The 24,467-nt window shown below is 37.8% G+C and overlaps 1 protein-coding gene across 6 annotated transcripts in view; it reads right to left on the bottom strand.

Annotated features, from left to right (window-relative positions):
• The window catches only part of LOC146457920 (cell adhesion molecule DSCAM-like), a 106,637-nt gene that overhangs the window by 8,897 nt on the left and 73,273 nt on the right, over nucleotides 1-24,467 (bottom strand). For 5 of the 6 annotated variants that reach the window (XM_085091415.1, XM_085091416.1, XM_085091414.1 and 2 more), the window contains 6 exons: nucleotides 24,200-24,270; nucleotides 21,990-22,126; nucleotides 4,386-4,652; nucleotides 4,163-4,287; nucleotides 3,316-3,386; nucleotides 1,990-2,126 (listed from right to left, as the gene is read on the bottom strand). In XM_085091415.1, coding sequence (XP_084947541.1) covers nucleotides 1,990-2,126; nucleotides 3,316-3,386; nucleotides 4,163-4,287; nucleotides 4,386-4,652; nucleotides 21,990-22,126; nucleotides 24,200-24,270 — 808 coding nt within the window. The remainder of the gene's footprint in view (nucleotides 1-1,989; nucleotides 2,127-3,315; nucleotides 3,387-4,162; nucleotides 4,288-4,385; nucleotides 4,653-21,989; nucleotides 22,127-24,199; nucleotides 24,271-24,467) is intronic. The other variant, XM_085091418.1, reaches the window with a different exon arrangement.

Below are 24,467 nucleotides of genomic sequence, written 5' to 3'. Positions count from 1 at the left end.
TTAAAGGGACAGCATCACGGAAACTTGGCGTTATATCAAAAACTCCAAAACGTTTCTATATCAACAAAAAACCTAAAGTTATTGTTCAGATTTGTTGTAGATTGTCACCCCAGTGCAGTGAGACCATCGATGAGCATCTTTGGCCACAGATGGACTTGGTTAGAATGGTCTGCATCTAAAACAAAAATTTAAGGCTTGTTGATTTCAAAGTCTCGCGTTTTCGTCTCCAAAATGCACCAGAGTATGTCATGAAGTTGTTCCTTTCCGGGAGTTCAGTTGATTTCTTTTTCTTGATGTACTAGAATTATTATGTGATTAAGTGAGGGTGTTTTAACACCATTTTGACCACAAAAGGTCACAATTCCTGTGATAATTCTCCCTTTAGGAATGGGATCTTGCTTAAGGCTCCAATGTCTTCTCTGAGTTAAGGGCCCGTGAAGCCATCTTCAGTGACTATAATGCGGCATAACTATCTATAGCGACTCCCATGGACATTAACACATTTCATAAGTACACAGACTACTTTTGGGAGGAAGTACCCTCGCTTTTAAACAGACATAACTGAATCACTTTGAATGGCTTATTCAGTACTATAAATGACTAGTTTAAGAATTGAATTTTATATTTATCATATGTCGATTCAAAGTCACTAACCTGTGTCAGGGCTTTTCTTTGTTGAAGCTGTTACGGTTGTTTCTTCAGTAGGCTTTGTCGATGGAGGGGAAGCTGTAGCTAAGGACAGGGCAAAAAGGCGAGCATGTTTTCCATATTGATTATATTCTCGGATTTTTCTCGCAAACAAGTAGTAAGCAAGAACACACAACAAAAGTAGACCCTTCTCCAAAATGGCGGCAACAGATTTGAATGAGTTAAAATTTTAAATAATCATTCGTGCTTTCAAAGTCACGCACTAACCTGTGTCTGGGCTTCCCTTTGAGGTTGTTTCTTCAGTAGGCTTTGAAGCTAAGGACAGGAAAAAAAGGTGACCATCTTTTCCATATTGATTATAATTATTCTGGGATGCTTCTCGCAAACAGGTAGTCAGTAAGCAAGAGCACACGTTAAAAATAGACCCTTCTCCAAAAAGGCGGCAACAGATTTGACTGAGTTAAAATTTAACTAAACGACCAGCACTGGAAAGAGTACTTTTAGTTTAGTAACCTTGCAAAGTTTCAGCGTATTTGTAATCATATCAGGTTAGGAAATGCAAGAAAAATTTTGACAAATTTAAAGACGTTTGTATGACTGGTGGGATACGTCATACCGCCAGTCATACAAACGTCAGTAAATTTTTCATTTTTGAACTTGAATTTTCTCAGCTGATATTTCACCTGATATGCTGAAGCTTTACAGGGTTACTAGAGTAAAAGTGTTCTTTCTAGTTCTGGTATACGTTTTTAATTTTAACTTATTTGAATGTTCGGCCGCTATTTTGGAGAAGAGTTTAATAAAGGGTCACTGTCACGGAAATTTGGCTGCTACTAAGAACCTCTTCTCTAACAAGAAATGCTGCTGGGAGAAAAATGCTACGTGATTTCACTAATTAACAATATACCATAATAATTTTTTTTTAGTGATTTCTCCAAAATACACGGGAAGAACTTAAAAAAAAAATTGCCGATTTTTTTAAAGTTGCCTCCATTTGCATCCTAACCATCTGCAGCCAAATATAATTTCTACTAGTTTCTGTGCACTAGTACGGTTATTGTTAACAAAACTGAACCATTATTTTAACGATCCACCGATACGAAATATATTTTCTGGCTTTTCAAGGGGACACGACAAAATAGCTGACACCGCCCCTTTAATGTTATCCACAGATGTTTAGAGATCTTTAATTTAAGGATTACTTTTGTAAGAATGAAGATCTCTAAGGATCTTTTAAAACACTTTCACCCTGGAAGTGTTACACATGGATCCATGGGCCTTCTTCTTAGCTACTTATTTGATAAGCATTTTTGAAGTTAAATTAGAATCAAGGAATCATACTTGGATTGAGAACAAGATTTCTATCAACAGTGAACATTCCAAGTGTTCCATTACTCATGTCATCCCGTAGAGGCTGTAATGGGTCATTGACACCTTTTTGGAACTGCAGCTGGGCAACCGCCATAACGCTACCATTTCTAAATGATAAGACACCCAGAATATAATTACATTTAGTTTAAATCTACAAGCGTTCTATCACGAATGCTGTTCTCTTATTAGCTACCCTTCTCAATATCTATTCAGCCGGTTTTAGTTAAATCTACTAGTGTTCTATTACGAATGCCGTTCTCTGATTGGCTACACTACTCGCTATCTATTTAACAATTAGATTAAGAGCTCGAGATTTCTATCGCGTGATAGCTGATGAGGGCGCAGCCTGAATCAGCTATCACGTGTAGAACTCGGGAGCGAATAATCTATTTGTTATAGTATAAATCTACTAGTCGGTCAAACTAAACAAGTAAATTATCTGTTTCCTCGTCGCATACACTTCAAAAACGCGACGAGGCGGACGCCATTTTGTTAAAAAACCGCTACTCACTGTCTATCACAGAATAGATAGCGATCGAGTAGCGTAGCCATGCAATCAGAGAACGGCATTCGTGATAGACCACTAGCAGATTTATACCAATCTGTCATAGATATTGAGTAGCGGTTTTCAACAAAATGGCGGTCGCTTTGTCCCGTTTTCGAAGTGTCTGCGATGCAGATATAGATAATTTAATTGTTTAGTTTTGAACAACTAATAGATTTATACTTATACAGTTAGATTACCCGCTCTCGATTCCTATCCGTGATAGTTGAGTCGGGCTTCGCCCTCATCAACTATCACGCGATAGAAATCTCGAGCTCATAATCTAATTGTTAAGGAGAATAGATAATGAGTAAAGTGTGCAGCGCGTTGCGCGTGACCTATTTATACCATTATTCAACAAAAACGTGAATCTGTCTCGTTGTTAAGTTTTGAACGATTAGTATATTAATACAAAAACAATAAGATTATTCGCTGACAATTTTTATGCGTGATCTAGCTGATGAGGGCGAATTATGCGATAAAAATTTCGAGCTTATAATCAAATTTTAACCTAAGTAGAAATGCTTTGTTTTTCATTGCCAAATAAAGCAGTCAGCAGTCCCCTATTGAATGAATCTGTCCCCGAGCGCCACTGTACTTAGGCACAAATAGGCTGATGATGAATTTTGAAACTCAAAATTAAACCACTGCAAATTTCAAAACATTCCTTTCTATTTGGCTCCCACAACTTTTCAAGTTTTATGGCAAAAACAACTGATCACCTGACAACTCTGTTTTATTTATTTAGTTACCTGAATTCTTCAATAGCCACTTCGTAAAGCTGTTTTTCAGCATTCTCGGGCCTGCTGTATGGGCCTGTGATCTAATGGCCACAAATTCATTTTCAGTAAGGCATTCACTTTGTACAACATGTGACAAGTGAAAAGGTTCACATGTGGTCATCAATATATAATAATAATAAAAGTCATCAGCAACTTGGCAAATGAGAAAGAGCTTGGGATCGAGATCATCGAACATCCTCCCTAATTTCATTTATTCATCCTTCACGGGTATATTACGAACTCACAATATGACCGGCTCCCAGTTAGCTTAGTAGATCAGTTGGTAGAGCACTGTACCGGCATTGCAGATCTCATGAGTTCGAATCCCGTTCAAGCCTGAATTTTTTTCAGGCTTTCTTTTCGCAACTGCTTAAGTTGCGTACTTACTGCGAGGATCTTTTGGTCAATTTGATCTTTTATCCGCAGTTCAAAAAATATGTTACTTATAAGCTCTTATAATTACATTTATTTATTCATCCTTCACGGGTATATTACGAACTCACAATATGACCAGCTCCCAGTTGGCTTGATAGCTCAGTTGGTAGAGCACTGCACCGGCATCGCAGAGGTCATTTATTTTCGCAACTGCTTAAGTTGCGTACTCACTGCGAGGATCTTTCTTCTTTTTGATACTACCTAATCTTTGACTATTACTGGTTTATAATGCCCATTAATATCATTAGTAATATTAGCGGCAGCTATTAAACTAACACTTGTACATAAATATGAAAAAAAAAATAATGTGTAGTACTTCTTTTCAAACATACAAAATTAATGGTCTCAATTGTTGTACAAAACGTAATGGATTTTAACTTACTGCTGAAGTCACATTCGACGCTAACTGCTGATGCTCAACAGATGCTTTGTTGCGAAAAGCATCCTTAAATTCCATTCCCAAAATTGTAATTCCAACTGTGAATATGTCACACTGGTTACTTGGACCTGTCAGAAACAAATGGTGCACAACTATTAAATAATACCTCCAAATTTACAACATTTAAATGACACTTCCTTTACATAAAATATATGCAAATACTTACATCTTACTTTTACAAGGGCAAGACTTGAGACAGTTCCATATCCATTTCTAGCAGTACATCGGTATAATCCGACATGCCCTTTCTGTACATTAACAAGATACAGCCTAAAACCAGTGGCATTGACTAACTGATTAGCCTGTGTGGCACCTTCTCTTGTCCAGGTAATGTTTGGTCTGGGGTCACCGGAAGCATTACACATCAGTGCCAAATTCTGTCCTGCATCAACTCGGGAAGTCCTTGCTGGTGGCACAGTTATTCTTGGAGGAACTAAAACATTAAATATTAACAATAGAAAGAGATTATTTCGTAAATATAACAAATGAAACAAGAAATAAAAACTATTTAGTAAATATTTCAAATGTAACAATAAAAAGAGATTATTCAGCAGAACGAAATAAGCTCCAGGTATTTCAACTTTGACTAGTCATTTTAAAAATATTTTTTCAAACTTTTAGATGAAAAATTAAATAGACAAATAAATAATCAAAAAGGGCAACGACAAGTAAATGAATACATGTAAAAGATACATTATATTATAAATACTGACCAGAAAAAGTGCACAGTAGTGCGCAATACTACAGTGTATAACATTTTGCTTAATTAATTATTTATTATAAGCATTATTTTTTTATTTGCTTACAGTACAAATCTGGAAAATTGGCTTAACAGTGCTTTTGTTGTGCGTGCTCTGGATGTGTCTGTTTATCTCACTTGTAATTAGCTAATGTATGTTGAGTGTTCAAAGTAACTTTCAAAGTTAGGGTGTCATTTAAAGGGAACACTCACTCCGACAACAAACTTCGACGTAAAATTGTTGGAATTGTCTAAATGTCTAAATTATAGTTTGAAAAGTAGAAATAATATTCAAGTGTGCTTAAAATTAGATATGATTATTGTCTATTTTCGCTTTTAAATTTCCCATACGCCGCCATTTTGGATTTTATAACGTTATACGGTTGCAAAGCTATTGTCAGTGAGCAGAAGTTCTTTTGTGTGAAATAACTGAGCAACCGTGTTACGTTATGAAATCCAACATGGCTGCGCCCGGGAAATTTAAAAGCGAAAATAGGCGATAATCAAATCCTGTTTTATGAACACTAATTTATTATTGCATCTTTATTTCCCGCTGTTTAACTCAACGGCTACTGTGAAACAACTCGTGAATACAGATTGAAGTGACTAGTGGTAACTGTAACGCAATACTCGCATTAAACTATGCTACAAGGATTCTTGGACGCCATTCGGGAATGAAATGTGACCTGAAAGGTGTAAAAATTAGGTTCGCATCGTCTTTTGTTGACCCAAGAATCGAAATATAAATCTTACCTAACGAGAAAGGCATAAAGGCCCAATAAGTAACCTAATTTTTAACCGCATTTATACCGAATTTTACGCTTCGTTTTAGCCGTTTCCCTCCGTGAGATTACACTCAGTCCTTGGGTATTTCGTGGCCATGGTTCCTAACATTTGACACATTTTGTAAGTTTTGAATTTTGAAGTCAAAGCGCGACTGTAAAATCAAGACCAGTCTTTTTTAAACTGTTCGTCTGGCGTGCTAGTTGCCCGCACGCTCAGAGTTTCAATGGAGTGACCAATGAGATAGATCTTCTTTACCAAATGTCGTTGCAAGTTCTTATGGATTGCTTTGTTTTTCTTTCTTTTTTTTTTTTGGTCTCTGTTGATAATTTGATGTTTGCTCCATCAGCGCTTTTTCTTTGTCGTTTGTCGTCTCTATTTTTCTTCCTCTATGTTGCTTTTGCTTTTGAGCTTTGAGAAGTTGGTAACTCGTTATTTCGTCCTCCTTGTCGCTATCCTGGTCATGGTTGAGAGAACCCAGGTAAGTTTTTGGTAATCTAGTTGGATTGTGTTCAAGGAACTTGTGCCAGTGTGTGATCCCGAAAGAACATCGTAGCTGTCCTCCACTATTGGTTTCAGCAAGCAATGCAATGTTACAAGTAAGACCGCGGTTTCGAATCTTACGGTTTCTCTTCCGTTGGAGATTTGTTTTAGGGAACAGTAGAGGATCATACTCAAATCTAGCCGAATTTGTGTTTTAAAGCCACTTCTGTGGGATGTTAGGATTGCCGGAAAATGGCGCATTCATTGCCCCCATGATATGATATGATATGATTCAGAAACATCAGCACGATTAAGGAAGTTCGCATTTTTTCTCTACCAACAATTCATTGAATGTCATGCCGAAAATACCACAGAGGTACCCAATGACCAAACCTTCCTAAATATGTCAGAAGTGCCTAAAATGGATTTTTGTATGCCTTACAAGCCTGTTTGGTTAATTTGGAGCTTCCCTAAAAGATATTTATCTCGGCTCGGATATATTAGGGGAACTTTGGTCGTGTCTAAAGTTTGAGGGGGCTTTTTTGTCTCATCTGAAAGTTGTAGCTATTCTGATGGGTCTTGCCGAAAGTTCGAGGACACGTAGTAGCCATAGTTTCATTAGAAAATTTTAGGGGACGTTTTTCGCTATACCTGTGACTACAAAAATTAATCGAAAATCTTAGGGAATATAAATGCTCCGTCTGAATTTTATAGCCGAGGCATATAACCCATTCATCCAAAAACGTTAGGAGACAAAATTATACACTTGTAAGACCTAAGTAATGTAAATTCCTGGTGATATCTCAATTCCTCACTGGAAATTATAGCAGCTTTTAGAATAGTTACGACGGACGAAAATTTTAGCGGACAAAAATATCATCCGAAAATTATGTGAGTTATAAAGCGTGAGCACATCATTTCCGACAATTCTAGAGAAATTTGATGGTTTTCCGATAAACCTCGGAAAGTCTAGGGGATCGCTAGGTGAAAGTTTTTTCACCTAGCAAAATTTTTAGGGGACCTTCCATCTGAACAGATTTTTTACCGAAATATTCCGTTGTGTGCGCCTGATACCACACAACTAAAGTTGCTGAACCAAAAGGGCGCCCACGTAACTTCGCTAGTGATTAATTGCAAGAGATCACGTTACATCCAAATAATAGATGTAGAATCAACTACTTTGGGAGGCTACGGTTGAAATATCAGAGTACAACTGAATCAATTCGACGTTAGAAGTTTGAAACGAAATATACGGTGCTTTACCTTTGAAAACACGAAACGCGCCAGTTATGTTCACTGTAACGACTGGATTCCTGGCTGGAAGGTTTCCCGGGTTGTTCTTCGAAACTTGCCGTCGAAAATAATTTAAAACAACTTTGGTTAAGCTTTGGTTAATACTTCCCTTTTTGATGAAGCGACAGTGACAATACAAGCTTTATTATATTTTATCGGCCAGTTTTATCATCAAGAATCACGCTTTGCTGCACATTCCTTCCGTGCTGGAATACGACGCAAGGTTACTTAGAAAGTCTTGGAGGGACATTCTACAGCAAATAGAGGGTGCAAGTGTTGGCTAGTTTGTAAGTGCTGGTGAGTCACGTTTTCTGACTCAAATAAAAACACAGGTTGCAAAGATTTGAAGATTTATTTCGGTTCATTAGTTCTGCTCAAACGTGAAATAGCCTCTGAAGCTAAGTTCGATATTTTCTAAAACAGCCAGAACGACCAATAAACATTGCGTGGCCCTGGGGTAAAAAACATATGTCTCGCATTTGTTTATTTTGTGCCCTGCTTTTTTTCTAACCCCGCATTTTATATATTAAATTATTAATATACCCGCTATCACAATCACACAGTCACTTACAAGCTAGGCCGGAAGAGTCTGGAATTTTCTCGGTTATTTTTTGACACTCCTCCACAAACTGCGTCTGCACTCTGCCAATGACCGGTATCATGAGGTATTTAAATTCGAAATAAGGTTCATTTTCACTCACCAAACACTTTGACATCTACAGTGGATGTAGCAAAATCTAGGGTACCACTTCTAGAAAATCTGACGATAAGGATGTATCTGTATTCCTTAATGTTGTTCACGTTGAATATTATTAGCTGTGAAGGAAGCTCCGCTCTGTAGTGTTTATCGAAATCAGTGTTCTCTGGGTAATGGAACGCAGTGGTTCTAAACCTTGATGCAATGTCAACTCTGTTTCCTCCGTCAAGGTCCTCTCTTTTAATTTCGACAGTCACAAGGTCTTCACCAGAATCAAATGCAAAATACCAAACGAGTCTCACATTTTTGTTGTTTACCCCATCTTCTATCACGTTGGTTGGTTTATCGGGCTGTAGGGTCCAACTAAAAGCCTCTGAAATTGAAAATGATCAGAATACCAACATAAGCTAGGTGACTGTTCGGTCGCTAGGTAACCATGGCGCATGCTCAACACAGTCCGTTTCGACCCAGGGCAGAGGTCTCTTTTTTTCGCACCCGCCAGTTCGGCGAATACAACGGTTAAGAGGCCTCTGCCAGCAGGGAAAGGATCAATGCAATATCTTTCCGACCCTCATTTCGACTTAATCCTACGACATTTACTGCCATAAAATCATTGATTAACAAGGTGATAACTACTATTTTGCTACCAAAGAAGTTCCATTTGCTCATAGAAAATTGTGACATCCGGTAACTGTTTTCTAACTAAAGGCCCGTTTAAACGGTTTCAACTTTTGATTTAACATGCTTTTAACACAGTTATTGAACCAAATGTAAGGGGCGTTTGAACTGGTCGCTAAACATTTTGAAAGCGTATAAAAATGTTAAAAGCTCGTTGGAAGTGTGTTGAAGCAAATTTAAATTGGTTGAAACTTTCATTCGACATCGATTCAACATTTTCTTTGTTCTTGAAAATGTTGAATGGCGTTCAAACGTTTGAACACTCCGTTCATAAAACATTTGCCTAACATCATTCTGTTCGCCGAGATCAGACCTCCTTACTTCCTTTTCTGGGAAAGGTGACGTGATCTCGTAGATTCTGATAAACAAATCAGCAGCAGATCAATAGGGACATCAATTGATCTCTGAGTGTGCACACTGGACACTTTATCTGAATTAATCTTCCAAACAAAGACCCCTTACGTATATTTTTCAATGGAAATAACAATTATTGGACGAGGTGAGCAACATATCTTGAGTGGCGAGCAGATCAATTTTTTGCGAAGGTAAAGGCAAATAATTGATCTGCGAGACACTGACAAATCACGATATTGTGCGATAACCGAGTTCTATAATTGTTTTATCATTCGTTCACCGAGTTTGTTTTTCATAATTTTGATCAACTAAGGATGTCAAATCACTCTCTGCCAGCTCAGGGAAGTGATCTGTCATTTTCACACAAGATCTTGGTTCAATTACACATGAGCAGAAAATTATTTACAGCAAAACACTAAGCAATACCACAGTCGGACAGTTTTACGCATGAGCAGACCATTGTTTGCAAGCAGTTATTTGAAGGTCACGTAGTTTGCTCTTGGCTAATGAAAAAGAAGAAAAATGCATTGAATTATAAAAACATTTAGTTGAGAGGGGATTTTTTTTTATTCCAACGGAAATTATGAAATCAAACTCTTTGATACTGCCGTGTCTGTAGCCTTCTTGGAAGCTTGTCTCACAGCAAAGAGTTCGATGAAAGTCTTGCCACAACGTGAATTCGTTTCTGAACGCATTTCACGTCCACGGTACCTGAAATAAACGTGATTTTCTTTATAATGAAAAAAAGTACTCCCAATTCCTCTTTTCTCTTTAACTATCAGCTTATAATCTGCATGAAGCAGACATTCCTGAGCGGTAAAATTAAGAGCTATAATCGAAGATTTACTCTAAAACTGTGCTCTTTATCGCAGCTTACGTTAATGGCGTCCCTAATCATGGCCTTGATATAATTTCAAGTTCCCATTTTCGAAAAAAAAAAATGGTTATCAAATTATGGAACATTTAGACTGTATGCATCTCGGGCGCATGCTGAATGGAAAGCGTTGAACTCTAATCAATCATGGTCCTAGAGTATTGTTACTATTATTGGTGTACTTTTTTCTTAGTCAATCGAGTGAGGCGTTCGTGGCGGCCCTACTGCCTCAAATCAACATCCGTTTAAGCTGGTGACGCGGTACAGAATTTTCCGCTTTCTGAAGCAGGCTGTAAATGATCACTTCCCACGGTACAATAATCAATATATTTTCCACTGTGTGTCTATGAAATATTGCATTCGAAGAGAAGATTTTTTAACTGGCAGTTTAGCCTAGATAAAATGCATTTTGTAACCTTGGTTCTGCCAACACTAACAATGTGTTTTCCTCGCATTGTTGTTGACTCCGCTTACAGTTAAGCTCAACTTTTGTGTCTCTTTCTTGAACTTTGTTCATTTGCGTTATCACAACAACAAACTTGCCACACCGTCGAATAAGACGAAAATTCTAGTTTATCCTTAGGCTGCGTCTCTAGTAGCATCACCACGCAGTCTGAAAATTATTGGTTAGCCACAAAATCGGGGAAAAAACAACGTCGTCGTGCGAGTTAGCTAAAAATACATTTTTATCATATATCGAGTACAAACTCAACGATTTTTCAAACGAATGAGACCAAAGCTGTGGAAATACATTTACAGGGTAAAAAAATGTTATCTTGACATTCAAAGTATTTAAAAATTATGTATTTTTGTCGAAGCCGAACTGGACTTCTCTTCTATTTTCCATATAAGGTATTAGCCCCACGCAAATCTGCGTGTATCCGCGCGGGTTTATGACGTGAAAGGTGGCGAAATTTTTTTGCTAGCGCATGGGAACGCGTGGACCCCACGCTTACGGTCTCCATCCGTGGTCATGGCTCCTGGTTTAAAGGCATAAATGGGAACATTCTTAACTGCAGAAAAATCATAACATTGCTTGGATTCGCCTTTGGAACTACGAATGTAGTTCTATGACGGAAATGCTGGATTGGGTATAAAACAAAAATAAAATGATAGTCACGGAACGTTTTGCGAGGCGACAAACTGAAATACTGCTTTCACTATATTCAATAACCCCTTATTCTGCTTCTCTGAGTATTGTTGTTGTTGTTGTTGTTGCTGGGTTATTTTTTGTATTCGGGGAAGGGCGAAAAACACAGAGAAAACTATGACACAAGTAACAGTTTACAGTAAGATATTTTAAACCGACGTTTCGGCAATGCTGTCTTCTTCAGGGTAAAAAACTATACCGTTAAAAGCTTTTATCGTTTTTACCCTGAAGAAGGCAGTATTGCCCAAACGTCGGTTTAAAATATCTTACAGCGTCTATTTTATAACATTTTGAATTCAGGATTATACCCTGTTTCAAGTCTGGTTCAAAAACCGGTGTATCCTGGTTCTTGAACCAGACTTGCCGTGCTTGAACACTTGGCAAAAAGGTCTGGTTAAATTTGCCTTAAACATTATTATTGCTAAAACTATTCATGAGACCCTCCTCGACGCTCATTAACCAATCGTCTTTCAAATTTTCCAGCTAAGTTGAAACAGGTTTAATCGTATGGCCTAAATAAGTTTGTTCAGGAACGGAAACAGAAAATCAAGAAAGAGGGGAGCAAAGGCCGAAGAAATTGTGGAGAGAGCGCAAGCCCTCTCCCCCTATGGCGTTATATCCCCACCAAAATTCAACTGTTTTTTTTTTTTAACTCATAGTTCATATTTGATCTATCCGATATTCTGCTTTAGAGACTCACAATGCGACATTGTAGTTTCACGATACGAAACTAGTTTTGTCATTTAGGTGTCTCACTATGTTGTCGCCCCGCTCGCGTATTTTGTTACCTGGTGGTTGCTTCGTTTACGCGATTCCGTCTACATTGGTTTTACCCCTCTTGTTGTTTATTTTTGTCCATTCTCGCCTCGCCCCCTTTGGTTTCTAGCACGCGTGGATTTTTCCTCGTATCATTTTGTTTTATCAACCTAGTTTACGCCTACTGCACGTTAGTTTTGTTTTGGATGGGATTCCATTTTGTTTCATTGTTTAAAAAAAAAAAAAAGCTTTGTTTATAGCGGAGATGCATACCCAAAGCTACTTTACAGGCATTCTACTTAGAAATAACTGACGGGAAACAAATATCAATAATCAAATCGAACATAACTTGTTAAAAATCCCTACTGACAGGAGGCAAACCAGCTGGCTATTTACAAGCGTGGCTGAGGCGGGACTTGAACCCGGGACCTCCGGATTTAAAGTCCGGCGCCCTAGTCGCTGGGCCACGCCGCCTCCCCGGACACGCAAATTTCTTTAATAGGCGTCCTTCAGCTCTTTTTCGTCGCGATTGGGTTTCCTTTTATTCACCTTAGAAACCTCTGTAGGTTCTGATCAAAAATATACATGACACAATTAAGTGGCTTATAACAAGCCGGCCGCAATAATAAAAATATTGCTGCGAGCAGGATGCAATATTTAAAATATTGCACTGCAGTTAGTCCAGTGCAATTTTGACTCTTTTAGAACTACCCCTGATAATTTCCAAGCTTACAAAAAAGGGCCGCCTCCGTTTTCCTCACACACTTGCAAAAACCTGAATAAAACGCCTTCTTGGGCTGAAATCGTTGATTTAATGCAGAGAGGGAACAATAGGATATTATGAGGGTCAGAAATTATAAAATGAGAACTAGAAGTTGAATTTTGGCGAGGATATAACGCCATACTCCCCTCCCCAACTAAGTTATCATCATTGCAATAACTGCAATGACAATTGGATTTCCGATTTTCTTTTGCGTCTGATATAAAATCACCTGTGTCACTTTTTTTTAAAGTCAAAATGTCGTTCAATTACCAATATCGGGTCAATAAAGCTCTCACGGAAAACAATTATAGAAATAAAAGCGACGATTTCGTTAAAAAAAATCGACGATTTGATGAAAAAAGCGCGACGAAATCGACGTTCGCACGTACCCATAGAGATGCTCGCTATTCGTACAACTTATGTCTTACTGAACAGCACAAGGAAATCGTAAGAAAAATTGCCTGGTGTAAAAGCGCCCACATTTATACTGATAATCTACATAGTTTACCTGTCTGTGAAATAAACAATAAGACGAGGAGAATGCAACACTCTTTCGGTGCTCTCGCTGCGGAGTTTGTCAAATGCATCACGTTGATGATTGTAGGCAGCCGGTTGCAAGGCGTGATCTCTTTAAAAGAAATAAAACGATGTGTACACAACAACGGCTTGTGAAGTTTGTCGAGAGACGCGGAACTGACTGATATATTTATGCAATTAATTCAAGAGGTCTTGTCTGACTCCTTCTGCGTCATTACATATGCCAACCCGCATTCCCCAAAATTGAATTCGTGTAGAATACATTAAAAATGTCTTTGAAAGCAAGCTGTGTGACGATGGGAAGAGACTAGAACATTCCTTAAAGTAAAGACTTTGAAAGTAATTGTAATTTTATTTAATTACTTTTTTTTATTAACGATTAGTTTTCAGAACGTGTGTGATTCGGGAGCATGATTGTGAAGTGTGTCGCAAGAAGCGGATCTGATATGAAAGCAGAGTTCTAAAGGTCGAGTTTACTCCTTACCACGTGAGTGGTTTAAACAAAAAATTTATTTACGTCATGAGAAATACCAATTGCGCGGAAAACTACATTCATATTAGTCACAATGTCTTTAAGCAAGTTTAGTGTCGATAGGAAACGTTAAGAACATTTCTTAAATGACGTCCTTGAAACAAATTGTATACTTTATACAACGGAATTTTTTCGGGTTAACGATTGTTTTCAGAGCATTCGTGATGTGGAAACATAATTTCTCGGCCGGCCGAATCCAAAACCATAAGTTAAGTTTACTGTCCCCCTCTTGAGTTCTGTTACGTAGCATCCTCAACGTTTGTTTAGCCAACCAAAGCGCAAATTATGCCGCTAAATTGTTAAACAAAGCTTCTGCCATTTACGTCAATTGCTATCATTTCCGTGTTTCGTTCTGTTTGTTAGGTCGTGATAGTTTCTAACATTTAAAAAAAAATTATTGAAAAGTTCATTTTGGCGCGGATAAACGGCTGAGACGGAAAAATGGACGTATTCCTTCGCATTTTGTGTCTTGAATGTAGCCGCGCGATATTATCTGTTTAAAAATAACTGGCGTACTGTAAGTTCAGTGTACCACTGGAAGAGGTAATTTCTTAAGAGTCAATGTCTGAGAAAACCGGGCAAAATCTGAAAAAGCTGAAAGATGGGGGTCGGCCAAATTATTCCATACTAACATCATAGTTAGGTTAGGTGGACTTATGGATAAATTTACTAAAGTTTACTCTTCAAGTGTTTTGGTATAGGAGATATGAGATCCACTCTCCATCACCCCCTCAGGTCCCAGTTTTTCTGGTAAATTTGACCCAAATTTGACAGCCAGCAAAAACTGTAAAATTTAGCGAAGAGAGTTCGTGTTTTGTACCTGATATAAATGGTCATAGAACTTCTTGTAAAAAGCCAGAGATATGCGAAATAAGCAAAAGTCACTCTACAACATTTAGTTTTGGAATACCCTATATTTCGCATCTGCGAATAAGCAAGAAATTAGCCATTTTCGAACTCACGCAGAACACACAACTAAATCTTCAGCAACAATCGGATGCTAAAACCAAACACTCTTACCTTCCCTCTATCACAATCATCAATAATCTTTTTGGGCCATTCAAACAGCAAGATGCTTCACCACCTCCATTACTCCTACCACTCGTTGTCATGTACAGCACGACACGACGCAAGCAATGTGCCGATTAAGCCGCTCTTGGATTCCACATTGGATTTCTCCACGGTTAAATATATGCAATTGACTAAAAAGGTCCCAAAAAAATCAGAACCCCTCTCTGGCAAATTTAACAGAAGGAAAATTTTAAAAGAAATACGAACTAAACAGAACGACGCCATCTTGAGTTGGATTGCTCTCAAGGGACTGGGACCTACTTATTTTTACTTTAGGTAGGGAGGGGACAGGGAAGGACCTATCGCCGGCGCATTGTTGCTAGAAACGTCTGTTTGTCGCGATAAACAGCTCAAGATCTGAACAAATAATGACACGAACGAATCATGCTCAAAATAGAACCAGCAGAACCGCGCAATAGCGTGAAAAAATAACTTTATTGGATTTTTTTTTGATCGCGCGGCTTTTGATGTACATTTCCACCGTCAAGAAATCAGAGATATCCAACTCCCGCGTTCTTCACAACTCGATAAAGCACGCTAAAGCATGAACTACTGGAATTGTTGAATTTAATAACAAAAATTGCAATGCCTTTATAAGAAAGTTTCCGTTTAGTAACTTTGAAAGAAGTACGGTTATTTGACACTTGTACTACATAACACTAGTAAAACAAATCTCTGTACAATGTATAAGCAAACTGATCACAGTTATTACTCAATAAATTGACCCTCCTAGGTTAATCTCTCTACTCGACACGCTCACCTCTGAATCACTGAGGAAAGCTGGAATATGATCTCTACCTTTACCGCAAGGCAATCAGATTGGATGTGTGAAATAAGTAGAAACAGTGTCATGGAATTGTTCTACCTTTAAAATAAACTGCGTAAAACTAAAGATAACTGACGGAAAATCTGCGCTTGATATTTAGAAAAAAGAATTTTCCTTGCAGATCCCCTTTGGCTTGGAATTTCCTTTTTCCTATAGATAACTGCCTTTTCCAAGGTATGTTTGTTTTTGCTTCCGATCTTTTGTTTACTTATTTTGAACTTTGCTAGTTCCGTTGGTCTGTCAATGAACACATGTCGTGAAGCGAAATATTTACCTAGGAGCCCTCACTGAATACGTCATTTGCTTTTAATAAAAGCGTTGGACTTATCATTCCGGCTTGTCATGTACACCAGAAGGCCCTTAGGAGTATACGCTTTTTGGTTATAAAAGCTGCTGTTGAAAACTTACACAACAAATTAACAAAAAATTAGTTTTGGCTGTCTTATCTCCGCTTTGATACCTTGATTAATATGATAGGAGACGGGAAGGAGGAGCTGCCGGACCGTTAAGAACGCTAATCAGAGAATAAACAAATAACATCACGTTAACGTAGAATCTGCAACGCCTAACTCTTAACCTCTACTGGGATCATCACAAAATTGTCTCCGGGTCGAATAAATAAAGAAGTTATATATCGGTCCAAGGGAACAGTAATCTTACTATTAATTCAAAACATTCACCTTAAGCTTGTCCTCAAATTTTGAGGTAGCATCCTCCACTTTAAATCTGCTTGAATGGCCTTTTCGACAAGTGTTTATAATACACAGGGCTGCAACAATATTTGAAATGTTGATTTCTATTGAATGAGATGTTTGTTACATTGTAACAAAACAACGCATTTGATAAATTAGTAGAGATTTCCGAACTGATAAGAAACTACACGTAAAGTGAAATATCTTAAGGTAACATATAAAGAGTAAATTAATTACCAAAAAAAGGTGAATTGCGAGAAAATAATTTAAATATTGGCTTATTGTACATACCGGATCCTATTAGAACTGAAACTTGAAACTCCTGGTATATTTCTTCCGACACCTGTTTGTTTACCCGACGAGGATTTTTTAATTTTTTCGCTTCACCTCTGTGAGATGGGTGTGAACAACTGGATTTTAACTTCTGGTAATGTGTTGTTAATTCGTATTTGTGCTTTGGACATTTCGCTGTCATCCTCTGATAGAGAATGCAATCCGGCGCGATTGAGAATAACATCAGCCTCGTTAATCCGTGTCCCTAAGCCTCGACTTCGATCGACTGACACCCAGATTAGTTAGATAATCTGTTAAATCCTTTCTGCATGATTTTAGAGGAATAACATAAAGCTCATTTGGCGCGTATGGTGTTGGACCGCATACACTGGCAACAGTTGAAAATAAGCAGCTCATTTTGCGTTGTACATTACGCTTCTGAGTGCAATGTAAATACTGTCGCAAAAGACTGGAGCGAAGACCATATGTCACGTAATAAATGAAAATATGGTAAGAACAAAATTGTCATAAAATACTTTCGTACGTGTATAGTCTTTTACGATATAAAAGAACATGACGTTATTTTTTCGGATTTTTTCCCTTTGTATTGAAACAAAATAGAGTTTCTGCAAGTGAATCTACAAACAAGACTTCCAACTGGGCTACGGTATTGTTTCTCTAAATTACTCTTGTGTTTTTGGCTCTTTTTTGATTTGTTGTAATCCCGTCTTTGACAGTACAAGACAGCTTGACCCAGAAACTTTACCTAATCAAAGCCCACAAAATGCAAATTAAATTTCAAAACGATATTCCCTGCCCAGCAAGCATAACAACATGTAGGCCATTTAATAAGCAAGGAAAATGGTTGTAACTCTCGTTGGTATCTTCATTTCCCAATAGTTTGTTATTCCTTGCCACTTACGGCATGAGCCTAAACCAGCCTTCCTTAAATCAAAAAGCTTACTTATGAAAAACAGCGTGGAACAATCATCCATGGCCAGCCTTGGCTAGCCCCTGGCTCCCTTACAACCAATCAACTAGTTTCCAGTCTATCCCGAGTGAACAAATTCAACATGGCGTCGTTTTGTTTATTTTCGCGTTTTCTTAATTTTCTTTCCGTTAAATTCGCAAGAGAAGGGATTTGAATTTTTTGTGGAACTAATTTGATCAACTGAATATTTTTAACTTAAGACAAACCCAATGCGAAATCCAGGAGCGGCTTAAACAGCACATTGATTGCGTCGTGTCGTGCTGTACATGATATCTAGTAGGTAGAGAAATGGAGGTGATGTAGCATCTTGCTGTTTGAATGGCCCAAAAAGACTATTGCTGATTTTGATAGATGGAAGGTAAGAGTGTTTGGTTTTGGCATCCAGTTTTTGCTGAAGTTTTAGTTGTGTGTTCTGCGTGAGGTCGAAAATGGCTAATTTCTTGCTCATTTGCAGATACGAAATATAGGTATTCCAAAACTAAATGTTGTAGAGTGACTTTTGCTTATTTCGCATATCTCTGGCTTTTTACAAAAAGTTCAATGCCCATTCATATCAGGTACAAAACATGAACTTCGTTCGCCAGATTGTACAGTTTTTGCTGGCTGTCAAATTTGGGTCAAATTTACCAGAAAAACTAGGACCTGAGGGGGTGATGGAGAGTGGATCTCATATCTCCTATACCAAAACACTTGAAGAGCAAACTTTAGTATATTTATCCATAAGTCCACCTAACCTATCTATGATGTTAGTATGGAATGATTTGGCCGACCCCGATCTTTGACCACCTGCCTGGTTTTCTCAGACAATAACTCTTAAGCATATAATATCACCAGAATAATTGTGTTTCCTCAGCGGTGCTAGAGACTAGTAACATTTTTCCTTATACTGTATGGGGAAAACTAGCGGACAAATGCGCGTTTCTTAGGACGAATGTCAAGTATTTTGTTTCACGGCTTTACATGAGGCTAAAAATGCTTTAGGACTGACTGTTTCTGTCGTATGTTTTCAATTACTCAGCCTCTTTCAATAAAGTTTTTAGCAGTGTCAGCATTTGGGATGAGAGGTAGTCTGGCTGCATTCTTCTGATATTTGTTCGTCAGCAAACAAGGAAATAGTAGAAAATATTTTTTTTATGGTAAGTCGTTAACGTCTACTGTTTATCGCCTTACCGCCATCTTGTTTTGTCAGGTCAATAAACGCGCCAAAGCGAGGCTGACGTGTTTAAATTAACGCGTGAATAAGCCACGAAATCTTGTCGGTGTAAAATTAAAATCAATGACTTCAGCTAAACGATTCTGGTAAAAAAGTTGTTGAAGTTCCAAATCCCCATTTATCTATTTTTTTTATTTATTTATTTATTTATTTATTTATTTATTTATTTATTTATTTATTTATTTATTTATTTAATTTTTTTTTTCAGAAAAGTCCGTAAAAGAAAAACTCCTAATAAAAAGCCACGCTTACGAGGAGTTATACATTTTTCAAAAACGAAGAACACCATAAAATTTAATGTTGTGTTCGGTCATGGTTCAGAAACAATGGTTACTTTCTTCAGGTGTAGTTGTGTAGCAGGTCAAGACCCGAATCAAAAGGCTTCGTAAGCGTGGGTTTTATGGGGAGATTTTCCCTTTCCCGATTTTCTCTATCTAATTTTGCGCCCTCCCCCCACCACTCTCCCCCCCCCCCTCCCCCGCCAAAAAAAAAAAAATAGATAAATAAATAGAATAAAATAAAAATCTAGAATGCTCATCTTGTGTAAGAAGTATTTTTTTTTTTTTTCAAACGAAAACGATGTATTTTGATTACTTGGTCGCGATTTGGTAAAATAATGACCAGAACATGCGAATTCAAGGTTCTGAATTTCCCGCGAACATTGGAAAATAACTGTGTTTATCTGTCATTTAAAGTATTTCCTGTCTCCCTCACTAAGTGTCGGATTGGCCAGCAATAATTAACGCGAGTTGAGTTAAGTCACTTTTATTTCGCATTTTTTCTTAATGAATGCAGCAAATAACAGTTACCACACATGTACATATTTAAGCTTTACGCACATAGTCTGATTTTGTTTTTCAAACATTTGGCGAGAATTAGGCAGGACATTATGCTGGACAATAAAAAAAAAAAAAACTCCCTCGAATGTTTTCAACATTTCTTTAAGATTTTATTTTTGTTTCCAAAATATCTTACCAACAGCCTTTGATTGGTTAACATTAACTATATGTCAAGAATATATATCAAAAAGGGAACCGCAAATTGGCCCAAGTACATAACATGAAGCATTTCAGGTGTAATGAACATATAAATCAAGAGACTACTTAGCCAATCCTCATTCAGGTAGCATTATTTTTCTATTTCATTTTCTCCTTCTATCGTAACTGAAAACACAAACGACAACGATGGAAGCAGCAGCAGCAATGACTAAACAAAGACAAATCTACCAAGCCCAAAAGTTTTTGTGTGACTTCGAAACAATGCCGTTTACATATAACATCATCTACAGTGGCCTGTCAACAAATTAGAGTGCTTGTCAAATCGACTTATTTACGATCAAAACGTACTGTTTATGTCGATAAAGATCACATAACATTTGCAAGAATAAGGGCAATGCAACCTCCTATGATGACTGTCATTCCAGTATCCGATGGACTTGAATTGGTTTGAGTCTTAGGGGTTGCCCCTGCAGGATCACCTTAATTTAGGAAAGAATATACAAACGGTTAGTAATATAGACCCCTTAAGCTACACGACAGAGAAATTTTCCTAGAAAATCCATCAACTGAAGCGTAAACCAATTTTTTTAAGTTATACCTTGACGTTTTACTGCCTGAGAAAAAGCAGGGTTTATGAAGAGAAGGCAGAGTGTTCCGAGGTAGGAACTTTTGCGTAGTTTTACAGGAAAAGCGAAGCTACTCGGTAGAATTGTTCTGCATTATTAGGATCAACGCGAACACAGAAATACGAGCTCGAGGCTATATATCTTTATACAATAGTGGAAATAATCTGTCAATCTAGAAATTCTCAACAGGAAAACCATCTTGTCAAAGCTTATGAAATTTAAGTGATTTAATGAATTGTATAAAGCCTACCTGAAGGAGTTGCTGGTCTCATTGTAGTACCTAAGGAATGGATAAAATGAAAGAGTCATTGACATGACTACCCATCAAACTTTAAAACAACATTTTGCTCAAATGCGCCAAGAGAAGGTGCAATTTATTAAACTCATAAGTTAATCCAAAAACATCATTTACATAATACGACAAGGACATATTTTAAGTTTGTTCGCATTAATGGTGGAAACATGAGCTTGCCAGTTTTGGGAATGCCAACCAATCAATAAGCAAGTTTATAAACTCTCAGATATAACAAGAACATCTTCTTACCTAATTCAAAATGAAAACGGACTGGATCAATTTTTATACCAAGTATAAATCAACGCCTTGCAAATATTGGTCTATGATTACCTTAACCTTACGCGTGAGGCCATTCAACGTAGTGAGATGCACCAGACTTACGAACCAGAATTAGTATTCGCACCAGCGAGTGTTAATTCGGCTTCAAGGGTGAACTCGCATTGCACATGGCTTGTACTGATATGAAAAATTTAGACCACTATCATGCAAAAAAGGCCCTTTTGCGTAGATGTCCTCTTTTAAGGGGTGTAGATAAAACCTGGACCCTCCCTTCTGGACCCCCTTTTGGACTCCCTTTTGGACACTTACTGCTTGATATCCACGACGGTTTCTTCGATTCATCGTGCAGCTTACAAACGCTTTACTACCGTCTCTAAAGTTCATAGTTTCACAGGCAATTCTCTAGTGAAGTTGAAATTCGTTCCTGACAGCCTCCTGCTCCAGTGATTGCCTCTGAAATGGTCCCATAACCAATTTGTTGAAGTTGTAACTCATTTGCATCCTAACCATCCGCAGCCAAAGATAATTTATACTAGTTACTGTGCACTAGTACGGTTATTGTTAACAAAACTGAACCATTATTTTAACGATCCACCGCCGGATACAAATATATTTTCCCGCTTTTCAAAGGGACCCAAAAAATAGGTGACACTGTCCCTTTAATGCTATCCACAGATGTTTTGAGATCTTTAATTAAAGGATTACTCTTGTAAAAATAAAGATCTCTGAAGATCTTTTAAAAGACTTTCACCCTGGGAGTATTACACATGGATTGATGAGAAGAAGGCCCATGAATGATTCATGGGTATTCCTAGATACTTATTTGATAAGCATTATTGAAGTTAAATTAAGATCAATGAATCATACTTGGACTGAGAACAAGATTCCTGTCAACAGTGAACATTCCAAGTCTTCCATCATTCATGTCATCCCGTAGAGGCTGTAATGGATCATTGACACCTTTTTGGAACTGCAGCTGGGCAACAGCTATGACACTACCATTCCTAAATGATAAGACACGCAGAATATAATTACATTTAGTTTAAATCTACAAGCGTTCTTTTACGAATGTTGTTCTCTTATTGGCTACCCAATACTCAATATCTATTCCCTTTTAGTATAAATCTACTAGTGTTCTATCACTAATGCCGTTCTCTGATTGGCTACGCTACTCGCTCTCTATTCTGTGATAGATAGTGAGTAGCGGTTTTCAACAAAATGGCAGCCGCTTTGTCGCGTTTTCGAAGTGTCTGCGATGACGATATAGATAATTTACTTGTTTAGTTTTGAACAACTAGTAGATTTATACTAAAACAATTAGATTATGAGCTCGAGATTTTTATGCGTGATAGTTGATTCGAGCAGTTCGCCCTCATCAACAATCACGCGATAGAAATCTCGAGCTCATAATCTAATTGTTAAGTAAAATAGATAGTGAGTAGAGTGTGCAGAGTCTACCTTTTTGTCGAGGGTCGAGGGTGCACTGTCGAGGGTCCCTATTTTACATTGAAAAATGTATGAAAGTCAGTAAAGAGAATTTACATTTAATTGCGCATCGCCCGTTCTCCGTTTTTATCCTTGTTAATATCCGTTTATAGTGTCGCCACGCAACGCTCCTCGGCTGCGAAAATACGAAAAAAGTACGATTATTCTTGCGTGGCACGTTTGACATTTTTACATAAATGTACTCATTTCCTGTCTGTACGCATTCCTATCGCGTGTGGTCAGATATCCTTAAACTTGCAAAAAAAGATGCTCTCGTCTATGCTCTCGTCCACTTCTCCGTTAGCAAACATTTTTCAGTTTGTCACGAGAGTTTTTCTTATTCTAGTGTTTGATCTATTTTAGAAGCAAAGAAACATCAGAAAAATATCAGAAAATAAAATCAGAAGTGTGACTCCTTTATCTTGCGTTTTATCAGCGCGGTACCTTTGCCTTTGGTGAAGAAAATTTCCCCTCTCGCATCTTGGAGGTTATAGTGGATCAGTGATCACACGTGTTGGGTGCTTGTCATATAGATAGCATCTTTCCAAATAGGAATATTCTTCTTGAAAGCGATTATTTGCTGTAATACTTCGAAATGTCGAAAAAGTTATATTCAGAAGTTGTAAGTAGTGGATCGGATAGCGAGGTGGGGTCGGGCCACATTGATTCTACCAGCCATGGTTCATGGCTATTGAAATTTCAAAAAAGGAAGACGAGGAAACTGCCCTGAAGAAGGCAATCAAGCTTAGCAAGGTAAGCAACAGCATGGGTCAGGGAAATGTTTTTCTTTTTTGTGACGTGTCTTTTGCTTCGGGTATATTTTTGTTTATTAAAATTAGTTACTGACCCGACCCAGAGGCCTTTTTTTGCAAGTTAAGAATATCTGGCCGCACGCGATAGGAATGCGTAAAGACAGGAAATGAGTACATTCATGTAAAAAAATGTCAAACGTTCCACGTTGCGTGACGACACTAGAACCGGCCGCGACGGAGAAAAGGATAATCGATGCGCAATTGAATGTAAATTCTCCTTACTGACTCCATTATGATAATTTGATAATTAGGTTTCCCCATAAGAATTTTGAGTAAAATAGGGACCCTCGACAATGTATCATCGACAATCGAAAAAAATACCCTCGACCCTCGACCCTCGACAAAAAGGTAGACTCGAGTAGGCAGCGCTTAGCGCGTGACCTATTTATACCATTGTTCAACAAAAACGTGAATCTGTCTCGTTGTTAAGTTTTTAACGATTAGTATATTAATACCATAACGATAAGATTATTCGCTGTCAATTTTTATGCGTGATCTAGCTGATGAGGGCAAATCATACGGTAGAAATTTCGAGCATATAATCGAGTTTTACCTATTAAGTAGAAATGTTTTTTTTTCCATTGGCAAATAAAGCAGTCCCCTATTGAATACACGTGTCCCTAAGCGCCACTTAGGCACAAATAGCCTGATGATAACACTTAAAGTTAAAACCATTGTCTATTGCAAAACATTACTTTCTATTTAGCTTCCGCAACTTTTCAAGTTTTTATGGCAAAAATAACTGATCACATAACAACACTGTTTCATTTATGTAGTTACCTGAATTCTTCAATAGCCACTTCGTAAAGCTGTTTTGCAGCATTCTCGGGCCTGCTGTATGGGCCTGTGATCTAATGGCCACAAATTCATTTTCAGTAACGCATTCACTATGTGCAACATGTGACAAGTGAAAAAGTTCACATGTGGTCATCAGCAACTTGGCAAATGAGAAGGAGCCTGTGATCGAGATCATCGAATATACTTCCTAATTTCATTTATTCACCCTTCACAGGTATATTACAAACTCACAATATGACCAGTTCCCGGT

Source organism: Pavona decussata, unplaced genomic scaffold, assembly GCF_977016875.1.
Source record: "Pavona decussata unplaced genomic scaffold, jaPavDecu1.1 SCAFFOLD_236, whole genome shotgun sequence".
Taxonomy (NCBI): domain Eukaryota; kingdom Metazoa; phylum Cnidaria; class Anthozoa; order Scleractinia; family Agariciidae; genus Pavona; species Pavona decussata.
Note: the sequence above shows the minus strand (reverse complement) of the source record. Positions and strands in the feature narration are given on the sequence as shown.